This window comes from Uloborus diversus, chromosome 4, assembly GCF_026930045.1.
Source record: "Uloborus diversus isolate 005 chromosome 4, Udiv.v.3.1, whole genome shotgun sequence".
Taxonomy (NCBI): Eukaryota; Metazoa; Arthropoda; class Arachnida; order Araneae; family Uloboridae; genus Uloborus; species Uloborus diversus.
The window spans coordinates 141,729,390-141,744,304 of record NC_072734.1 but is presented as its reverse complement, the minus strand read 5'-3'; the positions used below and the strand labels follow the sequence as shown (position 1 = coordinate 141,744,304).

General features: G+C 33.7%; 1 protein-coding gene across 1 annotated transcript; it reads left to right on the top strand.

The window, feature by feature from the left end:
- Positions 1-5,656: 5,656 nt before the first annotated feature.
- LOC129220879 (hexokinase-2-like) lies at positions 5,657-7,015 on the top strand. The gene has a single exon (XM_054855314.1). It carries the CDS (start codon positions 5,657-5,659, stop codon positions 7,013-7,015), a length of 1,359 nt encoding a protein of 452 aa, XP_054711289.1.
- Positions 7,016-14,915: the final 7,900 nt, after the last annotated feature.

The following is a 14,915-nucleotide window of genomic DNA, read 5'->3' as shown; positions in this document are numbered from 1 at the left end:
CTGAGGAAATTTTCCATTTAAGTGAACTACAGACATTGAATTTAATTTGCTCAGTTCATTTAGTCAAAACAGTGAAGTTGTTATTTTTGAAGAATTTAAATTTTATTTTGTGATATTATAAACCTTTGAAACACAATTGTCCTCGCACCTATTACAATGTGAATTCTTCCAATCAAGGTTTCTTAGTATTTAAAATTGCTAATCCCCAAGCGCATCATTTGGGCGACGGTGGGGGGGGGGGGGGGGTGCAATCGAACTCTCTGAATTTTGGAAATGTAATGTAACCTTGCATTTTTTTAAGGTATTTTGTTGTTTTTTCCTTCAAAATGTGCTGAATACAAAACCTTTGCCTCCCCACTCCAGAACGTTTTTCAAATTACTGTCTGCTAATTCCAGCTCTAACGTTGGACTGGGAGAGGAGTGTTGTGTTTTTACATGATTAAAATGGGTCCCCTCGAAAACTGAAATATGTATGACTTTTGTACTTTTTTACAAATGTCACATTTCATCAGTGATTGATTTTGTATATATTTTGGTTTAGTGGAGCTTTTTTTTAGCCTACTTTCCCAGTAAAAGTCAGAAAAAGAAGAAAAAAGCATGAAAGAAGGCTTAATGCATCTTAAAAATAGCGCGAAAAACAAAAAAAAAGTCAAAAATAAATATAATAATTAAATAAATATCGAAATATTAAAAATTAGAAAGTAGGGTATTGAGATGGGGGAAAAATGTCTGTCGGTCTGTCTGTCTGTCCCACCTGATAATATTTGAGTGGATAATCCGATTCGAATATATTTTTTTTTTGTTCGAAAGATCTCGGCGAGGACACCTCATTCCTATATTTCATTTTTTGATTTGAACTATTTTTTGTTTAATTTTGAACAGTTTAAAAAAACTTAACATTAGCTCCTACGGGGAAATGCAATGCAATTCCGAACTGTGAGGCGAATTTGCTTCAAACAAACTTTGTAGGAAAAAGCTTTTGAAGAAAAACTTGTCTGTAAAATATCTTTTTGATTTGAACAATTTTCCGTTCAATTTTGAACAGTTCAAATCCCTTAACATTAGCGCCTACGGGGAAACTGAAAGTCAATGTAGGCGGATTTACTTCAAACAAATTTTGTTGGAAATAGCTCTTGACGCCAAACTCCAGACTCCGACTCCTAGAATTTAGGGGCACCTGAATCCGACTCCGACTCCTGTGCCCGACAATTAATCGGACTCCGACTCCCCGACTTCGACTCTGATTTCGTAGCTTTGGCAAAAATTGATTCGCGGGGGACAAATGACTGACTCTGATTCTTGGATATTCGACTCCGACTTCTTTATCTTAAAATGAGATTGACTCCGACTCCACAGCTATGGTTTTAACTGTGAAATAATTATTGTTGATTTGACTTTTTTTTTATTTTCACGTTAAAGTTTTAATTTAGGTATTTAGTTTTCGACGGATAAACTCGAAATCATTTATGTTTCTACATAAAGATATACGCCGACGATTTTTTTTTTGACAATGGAAATTATTTCTTTAAATTGACATTTTATTGTTTTTATTTATTTAGGTAAGTGCATTAATTCATTTAAATTATTTTTGGCAGCAGGGGAAAAAGAAACAATTTTTTTTTTTTGTTTTTTGATATGATGTATTTATTTTAACGAGTTTATTAATTTTAATTATTATTCTGGAAAAAAATGCATTAGCTGCTTTGTTTAAAAGGTGCTGCTATTTTATTTGTTCGTTTTTTTGAGAATATTGATCAGGTACTAGAAAGTAGTATGTGTATACGGGAAAGTAGGCTCGTTTAGTTCTAGACCTAACTTCCTGTTTAGGTCATAGAATTTGAGTCAAAAAATGTTACGAAAAATATTTTATAAGGAGTTCAAGCAATATTTTTCGAAAAGTGTTTCCAAGTTAGTTTTTATTTATTTATTTTTTGCTCATTAATTTTTCATGCGTAGCTTAATGTTTCATTTGTAGTAGTGCAGACTACAATAAGAGTTTTTGCACAAAATTATTGTCAATAAGTGTTTAAGAGTAGAGGTCTCACTTACCCCATAAATTTTTCACATAAGGGGTAAGCGGGTCCTTTCACCCTCACTATGGGGCAAATGGATCCCTCATAATAGTGACGATTCTAAAACCAAAAGCAACTTTAATGAAAAATTTCTATTAATTTAATCCAAGATAACTATGAAAACTTAGTAGGAATTGATAGTTCAGCTACAAAACCTGCAAAAGCTTCTGACTATGTGTTTGAAACTTGTATCAAGGAAAAACCATAAAGTGTTATGAAGCACTAAGTTTTGAAGTTCATGATGCAAATGCAAATGAAAAAAAAATCTGCAGAATTTGCTAAAAAGAATAGAAATATAGAAACAATGTTTATTTGCCTGACGCAGATACTGTCTGATTTCCTTAGCTGAGACCTAGCGCCAATTTGCGCATGCGTCAAGTCTGCTCCAATTTTATCGAAATAGGGAGGGAAGTAAAGGTTGCAAATAACGTGTTCAGCAGTTCTTGCACAGTAGCGTCGAAAAAGACAGAGAGTGTGAGCGAAAAGTGCTCATCTTCAACCTATCGCCCCTTTTTAAAATGGAATCCATTCTGAGTGCTAGTCTTTACTTTCAAGATCGCACAGTAATGTTGGAATTATTACTGAAGTTGGAAGTGATAATAGCTCTCTCTTAGCCAACTAAATAGATGCTGCCCATTTAGTGTTTTAAATTTCTTTTTCAACTCATAATTTAGACTAATTGACCTAAGTGGATCTTAACCAACTGTGTTACATTTATTCAACACACCCTTATCTCTATATATTTGAAAAAAGTAAGGTCAAAGAATTTTGAAAGGAAGTTTGTGGCGGGCCTGCGTTCAGAAGAATTTCGAATTAGTTTTTTTGTAAGAAATTTTTAAGCTCAAATTTCATGTAAGTTGTCTTTTTAAGGTATGAAAGATTTCCCACACCCCTCAGCATGCTATGTCATTCGAAAGAGATTTTTTTCTTGCATCAAATAAAGCTTCTTCCAATTTTCTGAATGAATTAGAACAGCAGACATTAGGGTTTCTATTTTAGCGAAAAGTCCTAGGCTGAGCTAATATCAAGCTAGGAAATAAAGGGCAAAATATATTACTAGATACAATGAATTTGAAAGCGACTTTTCAAAGATACAAAACGACTGTTTTGCTATGTTCAGGAGGCCTTTAAGCCGTTTAATTTGATACAGTTATTTTGTACTCTTTGGAAAGGGGTGTTCTTTGAGGCGTTTCATTAAAAACAATTTTGTTACACGTATTTTATTAAGTTCTTTTTGTCCTTGGGACGGAGTGGGATTTAAATATTTTTATATGTTTAATGAGTGTTTTACTAAAATTCTCATTTTTTACGGGAAGGGGAGCATGCTTTTTATTTTGTTCTAATCGTAATGCGTATTGTAACTGGTTCTTCTTAACAGGTAGTTTAAATCTTTGTGAACCAAACAAGATTTCGTAGCAATCTTCGGTGGTTAGCAAGCGGCAACGAGCAGGGAGCGAAGTCTCCTAGTATGTAAAAGTAAAATATTTACCTATTATAGGCTTTCAACAAATTTCACAGATGTATTTGTTTTGCTTTCTGTTACATAATTTTCCGTCATACAGATTTAAATAAATTGATATTTTATGCAAGGATGCATTTACAAAAAAAAAAAAAAAAGCATCATGCTAAAAATGTACATACTTTATTAAGTAAGACCCATTCACCCTTCTTTAAATACGCTCGATTTAGATTTAAATAAAAGGGGGATGTCCCATTTTCCTTATCTGATGGAGTAAGTGGGACACCCATCTGAATCTTAAAAGCCACCCCAAATCAAACCTACTTAACTGTTATATTGGTAACTAGCAAAAATACCCGGCGTTGCCTGGGTCAATAATAATTATTAGAAAAAATCGTCACTTGCTTTTGTTTTCTGTTTTAAGTGAAAGAATTTAAAACACATCTTTTTGACGTGATTAAAAATCGAGTTTCTTCCTTACCCATAAAACTAAAATAGCAATAAGTATAAAGAACAAAGTAGTATTGATTTAGAAACGAAAGCACTATATTTAAGCATATACAAATTTAAAACACATGAAATTAATCTTCTCATGTTTAAAAAGATTAATCTGTTGATACTTTTTTTTAACATGGAGTCTAAAACCTTCTCTGTATGGCTAATGAAGTACGAAGTGATTAAAAAAAAGTAGCTGCGCTCGTAATCCCCTTATACTTGCTTTAGTTATTTCGGGAAATTTCAATCATTGTGGCTCTTGGTGCGATTTCACCGAATTTGCGAAAGTCGTTTCGGGGTACCTTCGATGATGCTCCCCCATTCTTTCCTTACTTTGTAAAACGATATGATATTAATTTTCGTTACAGAGATCTCGTCGCCAGATGCTGAGATATTTTTGGTCACCATAAAATGGCGCTAAACAGTTTCATCCGAAATGTTACCAAAATAAGTAATAAAATTTGGTGATTGTTTGAAATTGTGCAAAAAGGAAAATTAATGGAAGTTTTTGTGCTGTTTATAGATTTGCCTAATTTAGTCGCTGGATTATTTAACACAGTAAAAAAAGTCTTTTGAAAATTCTTGATTGGCGATAATTTGTTTACATGGTGAAAGCTGAGAAACATTATGACGTAGTCTTCGGCTTCAAAAACAGCGACGTTGAAAAAACTGCCAAATGCATCAGCTACGGAAATCTTTCTGCAAAAATTATGGCGATCTGCTGGTTAATTGGATAATGAGTAAGTGTTCAATCAGCAAAAGTAATAATAAAAACCATTAATTGCATTAAAGTTCCGTTTAAGTGGAAAATGATCAGCCAAATCATGTATTATTTGCCAATCTTGTGCAAAAATCTTACTTAAAGATTTGACTTGAGAAAAGCCTTGAACAGTCACGAAAAGCAAAGATAGTCAACAATACAACAATTATCGCTATCGACAGGGAGTTGAGATGATACACTAAATACTGTATTGAGTTGAGGAAAGCCTTCGAACATGGAACTAAAAAGCTCATAACTCGTTTTTTATTCTACTTAGAAATTTCGAACAGGTACCATCTTCAGCAGAAAAATCAGAGCTTTCGATGGACATATAATGTAAATATGTGCAAGTATTTTTTCATCCCAATATTAGAGCATTTATACAGAAATTGTGTTTTATTGCCCCCCTAAGGGGGTTTTGCCCCCCATAACGGGACGAAAACTACCCTATGTGTTATTCTGATGCATAAGCTATATTACAGTAAAGTTTCATCAAAATCCGTTCAGTAGTTTTTGCGTGAAAGAGTAACAAACATCCATACATCCATACATCCAAACATCCATACATCCATACAGACAAACTTTCGCATATATAATATTAGTAAGATTAAGTATCACAAAAGTTGAAGGATTGGATTCGGCAACTGTATCTTCTTACAGTTAAGATCAAGTTCAGTCTTTGTATAAATTTAATAAAAGCATTTTATGAAATGATTCCTTGTAGCAAGGCTTCAACGAAGCTTTGCTTGTAGTCATATTAATGAAGAAACTTTAAAACATAATCGCCCTTTATTGTTTTGATAATTTTATTTTGTGGGAACAGTAAAGAAGTTTGAAATAAACAGCTTCAAATAAACAGTATACATTAAAATGGCTTCTGAGTTGGAACAGATGGATGCGATATTAGATAAATTTGTTCTCGATGATGACACCCTTTTCAAAGTTTCTTCATTGTTACTGCAACAAATGGAAAGAGGCTTGAGCGCAGAACATAATAGTATTGCTACTGTAAAGATGTTCCCTACTTATGTTACTTCATTTCCCAATGGCAAAGAAACAGGTAGATTTCTTGCATTAGATTTGGGTGGAAGTAACTTCCGAGTTTTGACCATAGAGATGCAAACTGATGTAAAAATTGCTGGTAATATTTATAGCATACCTGAAGAAATCATGAAAGGGCCTGGAAATAAGCTCTTTGACTTTATTGTAAATTGCTTGGAGAAATTGTTATTGGACGTTGACCAGATTAAAGATACGTTACCACTCGGTTTTACTTTCAGCTTCCCCTGTGTACAACATTCTTTAACAAGTGCAACTCTTGTATTTTGGACAAAAGGATTTGAATGTTCAGGCGTAGAAGGAAGAGATGTCGTTCAACTACTCAACGATGCCATTCAACGTAGCGGGAAAATCAGCGTCGAAGTGATTGCTTTTGTCAACGACACCACAGGCACTCTAACAACTTGTGCTTATAAGGACGAAAACTGCAAAGTAGGTTTAATAGTTGGGACAGGTTGTAATGCTTGCTACGTGGAAGACACAAAAAACATTCACACATTACAGCCTGGTTATGAGGATCGGGAAAAAATGATTGTGAACACTGAATGGGGTGCATTCGGCGATGATGGTTGCCTGGACTTTTTGAGAACGAAATTTGATAAGGAAATTGACAAGGAGTCGTGCAACAAGGGAAAGCAAGTGTTCGAGAAAATGATTTCTGGTATGTACATGGGAGAAATCGTTCGAAAAGTTTTAGTTGAGTTTGACGAGAAAGGACTGATTCCACAGAGATTGCCCAATAGAATTAGAGAGCAAGGTTCATTCAAGAGCAAATATGTTTCTCACATTGAAGAAGATGGCGAAGGATTGTACCCCAAAACGAAAAGTGTTCTGTGGAAATTAGGTTTCATTGAAACACCAGAAGAAGAGTGTGAAATTCTAAAACGGGTGTGCAGGCGTGTCTCTACAAGGGCAGCGCATTTAGTATCGGCGGCTGTTGCCACGTTGCTGAACAAGATGCAAAGACCCGAAACGACGATCGGCGTTGACGGATCTGTGTATAGATACCACCCATTTTTCAAGCAGATAATGGAAGAGAAAATCGCAGATCTAACTGATCCAAAATATAAATTTAAACTTATGTTGTCAGAAGATGGAAGTGGGCGCGGCGCTGCTTTTGTTGCTGCTGCAGCAGTCAGAGAAAAACGTGAAAAGGACAGAAAGTTATAAATGACGTTCTTTTAAGTAAGAAATTAAATAAAGTATTGTAAAACTCTCAAACTTGTTTCGGATTTATCTGACTGCATATAGTATACTGCTAATTTTATAATGTTAAAATTTCAAGCACATTTATCGGGTATAGAGGGAACATGAAGCTAAGTTAGCCAACTTGCCAGTACTGTTCCAAGTTCTATTAACACCGGTTGCTGTTAGAACAAATAGGTGGATCATATTCTCTTGTATCGACATTTTGTGAGTAACGATTTGTTCAAATTTAATGCTATCTGTGGGGACTACTTAGAAAGGTACTTAAGAATTACAGCAAGCAGCCCAAATATCACATACTAGAAGGAATCTTTATGACGTGGAACATGCCAAATTGACGATGAAAGTTCCTGCTGCTGAAATTAATTTTGACACTTTTTAGCCTACTTTCCCAGTAAAAGTCAGAAAAAGAAGAAAAAAGCATGAAAGAAGGCTTAATGAATCTTAAAAATATCGTGAAAAACAAAAAAAAGTCAAAAATAAATAAAATAATTAAATAAATATTGAAAAATTAAAAATTGGAAAGTAGGGTATTGAGATGGGGAAAAATGTCTGTCGGTCTGTCTGTCTGTCCCCCCCCCCCTAATAACTTTTGAATGAATAGTCCGATTCGAACAAACTTTTTTTTTGTTCGAACGATCTCGGCGAGGACACCTCATTCCCATATTTCACTTTTTGATTTGAACTATTTTTTGTTCAATTTTCGAACAGTTCAAAAAAAAACTTAACATTAGCGCCTACGGGGAAATTCAAGGCAATTCCGAACAGTGAGGCGAATTTGCTTCAAACAAGCTTTGTAGGAAAAAGATTTTGATGAAAAACTTGTGTATAAACTATCTTTTTGATTTGAACAATTTTCCGTTCTATTTTGAACAGTTCAAATCCCTTAACAATAGTGCCTACGGGGAAACTGAAAGTCAATGTAGATTTCGTACTTGAAGGCGGATTTGCTTCAAACAAATTTTGTTGGAAATAACTCTTGACGCCAAACTCCAGACTTCGAGAATTTAGGGGCACTTGACTCCGACTCCAACTCCTGTGCCCGACAATTAATCGGACTCCGACTCCCCGACTTTGACTCTGACTTCGTAGTTTTGGCAAATATTTATACACGGTGGACAAATGACTGACTCCGATTCTTAAATATTCGACTCCGACTCCTTTATCTAAAAATGAGATTGACTCCGACTCCGCAGCTATGGTTTTAACTGTGAAATAATTATTGTTGATATGACTTGTTTTTATTTTTACGCTAAAGTTTCAATTTAGGTACTCAGTTTTTGGCGAATAAACTCGAAGTCATTTATGTTTCTACATAAAGATATGCGCAGACGATTTTTTTTTGACAAAGAAAATTATTTCTTTAAGTTGACATTTTATTGTTTTTCTTTTTTTTTTGTTTTGTTTTGGTAAGTGCATTAATTCATTTTAAAAAATGTTTTTTGGCAACAGGGGTAAAGAAACGATTTTTTTTTGATATGATGTATTTATTTTAATGAGCTGATTAATTTTAATTATTATTTTCTCGTTTTGAAAGCTGTTAAAGATTGTTTTTTAATGGAAAAAAGTGTATTAGCTGCTTTGTTTAAAAGTTGCTGCTTTTTTTTTTACGCATAAAATTTTTTTTAGATGAGTGAGGAATATTTTATTCCTAGAAATCAGCTTAAAGTATTTTAAAAATATGTTTGAAAAAATTTGCGATTTTAGCTATTTTTGAGAATATTGATCAGGTACTAGAAAGTAGTATGGGTATACGGGAAAGTAGGCTCATCTAGTTCTAGACAGAACTTCTTGTTGCTTATCTTGCTTTAAAAAAAAATAAATGGAAAGCTTATTGCTTCGATATGACATAATGTATTTATTTGACTGATTTTTTACTTTTTGATGGTTTATAATAATTTGGCGGATTATTTTTTTATTGTAATGGAACTTTTAATCGTGAATAATGGTGAGTTTTGTTTAAGAATTGGACATTAAATTTTAAACGTCAGCAACATTATTTTAGGCCGCGTTTGATAAGCACTTTGTGTCGACAAGTTTCGCTAAAATCATTGTAAAAGTACCAAGTGTTCCACGTTAAGACAATTCCAAGACAAAAGTAAACTTCTGTTTCTGAACTTTTTTCGGCGAGAGATGGAGTTTTGCTGAATATTTTGAGGACAAACAATTAATTTATCAAACGCATCTCTATAACTCGCCAAATGTTATGCTTACTTGTTATCATTGGAAACTTCAAACTCTGATAAAATCCAATCTGCGTTTGAGTTTTATTGTCAGCAAATGAATCATACTATTGTAGATTTAGTTGCAGACACTAACAAGAAGTTCCGTCTAGAACTAGACGAGCCTACTTTCCCGTATACCCATACTACTTTCTAGTACCTGATCAATATTCTCAAAAATAGCTAAAATCGCAAATTTTTTCAAACATATTTTTTTAAATATTTTAAGCTGATTTCTAGGAATAAAATATTCCTTACTTTTCTTTAAAAAAAAACGAACAAATAAAATAGCAGCACCTTTTAAACAAAGCAGCTAATACACTTCTTTCCATTAAAAATTTTTTTTAACAGCTTTCAAAACGAAAAAATAATAATAATAAGTTCATTAAAATAAATACATCATATAACAAAAAATTGTTTCTTTTTCCCCTGTTGCCAAAAATAATTTTTTAAACGAATTAATGCACTTACCAAAATATAAAAAAAACAATAAAATGTCAACTTAAAGAAATAATTTTCATTGTCAGAAAAAAAAAAAAAATCGTCTGCGCATATTTTTCGAGTTTATTCACCGAAAACTAAATACCTAAATTAAAACTTTAGCGTGAAAATAAAAACAAATCATATCAACAATAATTATTTCACAGTTAAAACCACAGCAGCGGAGTCGGAGTCGGAGTCAATCTCATTTTGGGATAAAAGAATCGGAGTCGAATATCCAAGAATCGGAGTCAGTCATTTGTCCTCCGTGTATAAATGTTTGCCAAAGCTACGAAGTCAGAGTCGAAGTCGGGGAGTCGGAGTCCGATTAATTGTCGGGAACAGGAGTCAGAGTCGGTGTCAGGTGCCCCTAAATTCTCGGAGTCGGAGTCGGGAGTAGGTCGTCAAGAGCTATTTCCAACAAAGTTTGTTTGAAGTAAATCCGCCTTTAAGTTCGGAATCTATATTGACTTTCAGTTTCCCCTTAGGCGCTAATGTTAAGAGATTTGAACTGTTCAAAATTGAACGAAAACTTGTTCAAATCAAAAAGATATTTTCGATACATGTTTTTTATCAAACGTTTTTCCCTACAAAGTTTGTTTGAAGTCACTTCGCTTCTAAGTTCAAGATTTATTTTTGATTTGAATTTCCCCGTAGGCGCTAATGTTAAGTTTTTTTGAACTGTTCAAAATTGAACAAAAAATTGTTCAAATCAAAAAATAAATTATGGGAATGAGATGTCCTCGCCGAGATCTTTCTAACAAAAAAAAATTTTGTTCGAATCGGACTATTCATTCAAAAGTTATTAGGGGGGGACAGACAGACAGACCGACAGACAGACAGACCGACAGACAGACAGACCGACAGACATTTTTCCCCATCTCAATACCCTACTTTCCAATTTTTAATTTTTCAATATTTATCTAACTATTTTATTTATTTTTGACTTTTTTTTTGTTTTTCGGGATATTTTTAAGATGTATTAAGCCTTCTTTCATGCTTTTTTCTTCTTTCTCTGATTTTTACTGGGAAAGTAGGCTAAAAAGTAAGCACTGCGCTACAAAAAATATTTGTTTTGCAAATATTTAATTTTCCAAATGCAAGAAAAATGCAATCCCGATACTTACTATCAACTTTAAGCGGTCTATTGCAGATTAGAAATATTAGGCTTTTTTAGACAGTTGGTACATTAGTGAGGTTGCCAAATTTCGGTTATAACTTAGGAAAACCTAATGGTGGCACCCCCACCCCCTACGCATTATTTCACTAAAATTTTGTGAGTTCAAGAACATTTGCAATGGGGGTTGTTTTCTTAAACAGCAAACTCGATCAAAAATCAGTGGAATTTCTAGTAAGATCATAAAAAACAATATCCTCAATAAAATACGGTCGTTTTCGAAATTTCAAAAGTATTTTTTTTTCTGAAAGAGCATGTTTAAAAACACAGGATTCAGTCATTTTTTAAATAATTTGACAAAGTTTACTATTTAAAAAAATATTAAAGAAGGTGCGCAGACTCAATTTTATTTTTTACGCTTCAGCTGCAATTTCAACTGCAATCCAATGTTGCCGTAAGCAGCAGAGCGCAATATTAATTCACTTCTTTACTTATATGTAGTGGCAACGGTATGGTTGATAGCAAGCGTAGAGCGCAATATTTAATTCGCTTCTGAATTATCATAACCTGGAAATGCGGTAGACAGCAAGCGTAAACATTCCGCGCGCAAGTTGAATGCACCAGTGCATCATTTGTGACGTCATAAAGACATCGCCTTGTTTGAAAAATTGGACATTTTAAGAAATTAATTAAAAATAACTGTTGGGAAAATGAAAGTATTTTCTGGGTCCATGTTGCTTTTTTTTTTGCTTATTCAATCAATTTCAGCGACTAAAAGTAGTACTTTTGACTGAAGGAAACAACTCCATTTTTGAGCAATGACATTGCTTATTGTTCTCATTCGACTGTTTTTGGCGTCCTATGATCTTATTTCCCCCCTGCCTTCCTTTGCAGCACCGCCGTCGACCGGCCTCACGATGCTGCTCCTTTAGCGAAAACCCTCTCCAGGTTGCATCCATATCCTATACACACACAGGTATACATACACACACACCTACACTACGCACACATACACACCTACACACACATGCACATACACATACACACCTACACACACATGCACATACACATACACACCTACACACACATACCTAGACACACACCTACACAGACACACACACACTTATGCCTGCACACAGACACAAAGTCCTGCGCCTACATACACACACTCGCGATTGCGAAAAACATAATTTGAATTCAAGACGTCAAAATTCAAATTAATTAATTTTTTTAAACTTAAATTACTCGTACTTCATTGAAAACGGAGCTCAGCCTTTTAGTAACGTCGCTAAGGTGAACGTTTTTTGGCTGCTAGCGAAAATGCAATGCCTAAAATCCGCCAAACTTGGAAATTAAAAACATTTCCTGAATTCGACTTTTTTTAAATCACGGATGCCTACGAGGGAAGAGTAAAAGGTCTGGGGGTCAATGGCGCAGACACCGCCGTTTGAATTTTTTTAAAAAGGACATTAAGTTACATATAAAACCTAGCACGATTGTTATTTTTGCTTTCTATTTATTAGTTTGTCAGTGTGGTTTGATAAAAGCAGTACAAGATAAACTTGTGTAGATAAAAATAAATTAAAATTTTTTATACTTGGAATTGAGTTTTGATGAGTTTTTCCTCTTATTAAGAGAAAATTGCATTTGTCAGAATATATTTTCTTCCAAGCACTGAATGACAGCTGAAAATATGACTAAGTTGTTCCTCGGATGCATTTAAAGATGACCCCCCCCCCCCCTCCTTTTTTTTTTTTTTTAATTGTGTGACGTGATATTCGGTTAATGAAGTGTCTTTGTTTTAACTAACATTTTTTACTGAGTTTTTACTATTTATCTTTGTTCATTTTGAAGTTGAAAGAGAGAATTTTCAGATTAATCACGAATGAGAAATAAGTTTTTGAAGGGGGAAATTAATTGATCACCTAATTTATTTCACTTTGAAGTTTTACAATTCTACTTGGTGGACTTTTTACGTGGAATTCCATGATGAATGTAGGTAGGGAACGGAATGAGTTATTCTTTAAAAAAGGATAGAAATGAATTTGAAATAAGTAGAACAAATAAACATGTTGATCTGTGCAACAAAACTACTCTTACATTCAAGAAGTTTTGAACAGTTTCTGTCTCAACCAACTGCCAAGATTCTGTATTTTTGATGAGGTTACCACATTTTAAAATCAAACTACAAGCAGAATCTCGCTGAAAATATTTGTATTGATTTTAATTGCGAAGCAGAAACTGCATAGAATACTTCACAAGACATCAAAAAATACAAAAAACATAATTTTAAATTTTTTTAAAAATCGAATTGGTGTACTGTCTTCTGCTCCAAGTACGTGTATCGTACGAAAGAAGTATGGTCATGCAAACACTTTATCATTAACTAGCTGCGTTGTACAGTCTACATCGAAAATAAAAGTCATGTCAAGAGACGTATATTCAACAATCAGACTTACATAAGATTTGCGATAGAAGATTCGACAGTTCTAAGGTAGATGATGGGACACTTGTGAACCATAACATTTAGAACTGTATGAGGCAGTGAGAAGCAAAGGGATGTGTGTAAGTGGACATTTTCAAGTTTCGAGTAAAACGACTATAAAGATAACGTTCTAGGTAGGCTTTCATTGATTTTTTTTTTCCAAATCATGCTGCACAGCAGCACTTACCAGGGTTACTAGTACCTATCGCTGCTAGTACCATCTCTTGCCTCAAAACAGAGGAGGGGTTCACCTACCATTTGTGCTGGTTATCTCCAAATTTTTAATTTTGCCACTTACATCCCTTTGCTTCTCACTACCTCATATTTGAACAATTTCCATATCCGTAATATTTATATTATTTATCGGAAATTCCTATGCCGTAGCGATAGCGCTGACGCAAGTTCTACAATGCATTACAGGAAACAATACACATTCAAACATTTATTTATAACAAAATGGTAAAAACTTTGTAAAGAAGATAAAATGTAAAAACTGATAAAAGTTGCTCACACATCCATCTTAAAGCAAAACGTGAGGATCTGACACCTTGTCCCTTTCACCTTGACTTCTGGTCAAAACTTACTCGCTTCACTTAATTTCGCTATCCACAGGTTTGCTCATTTGCATGGCATTTTGTGCCGCCACATTAGTGTAAGACATTACGAGTGTACAAAAAAATATGTAAATATGTTTTTTTTCCAATAATCAGTTAGTATGTTTATTGTTAATTACTCTTATTATTAAATATTTATCAGTTCTTAATATTTTTATTTTTAAAATTTTTTTCTTCCTAAATAGTATGTCAACTATTCTGTACTTAGAGCCAAAGTGTTGAAGTCTATTCTACACCGAGCCAGGTGAACGTAATTCTTAAAAAATAATATTTTTTCCTATTTTGTTTTATTATCAGGGTTAAAAGAGCGCGCGTCCCATCTTTTGCATGCGCCAGAAAAAAGTTTATCCTTCCTGCTGTAAAGTTATCATAATGTGACTTACGTTCTTCTGGCTCTGAGGTACAGAATTTAGTGTTGTAATAATACTTATAGGAAATAAAAAGCTCAAAATATTTTCATTGTATAAAAGACAGTAGTTTAAAATAATTTTAAAATACATAATCATACTTTGTATGAAACTAAAAAGCAAAAAAAGTGCTAGAGTAATCTTTTATTAATAAAATATTTCTGGTACTATGTAGTCATAGATTTTTTTCGTGCCTAGTCAGTGATCATAACAGACTACGAGACTGAACTGACTAAAATTTCATAGCGAGCGGTGTGTGCGTTGTATAGACATAAGATAACTCGTTCTTTTTGTTCTAATTTAATTGCTTGTGTTTCTTATTTTTGACCTATTAGATATTGAAAGAAAGGTGCTTGAGTTTAAATATTCCTGTTTTTTTTTTAAGTTAGAATTTGCTAAATCATGAGCAGTTTGAAAGAATGGTTGATGGTTCGATTGGTTTTTATAGCGCTAGAGCCTTAATTGGTGATACTGCACCGAACGATAGTTTGAAAGTCGAAAAAAGAAAGAAAGTGCCCAAAATTCAACATTGCTTGAAG

Excerpts from the sequence above, each read along its gene's own strand:
- LOC129220879 (XM_054855314.1), top strand. The coding sequence starts at position 5,657 with ATGGCTTCTGAGTTGGAACAGATGGATGCGATATTAGATAAATTTGTT.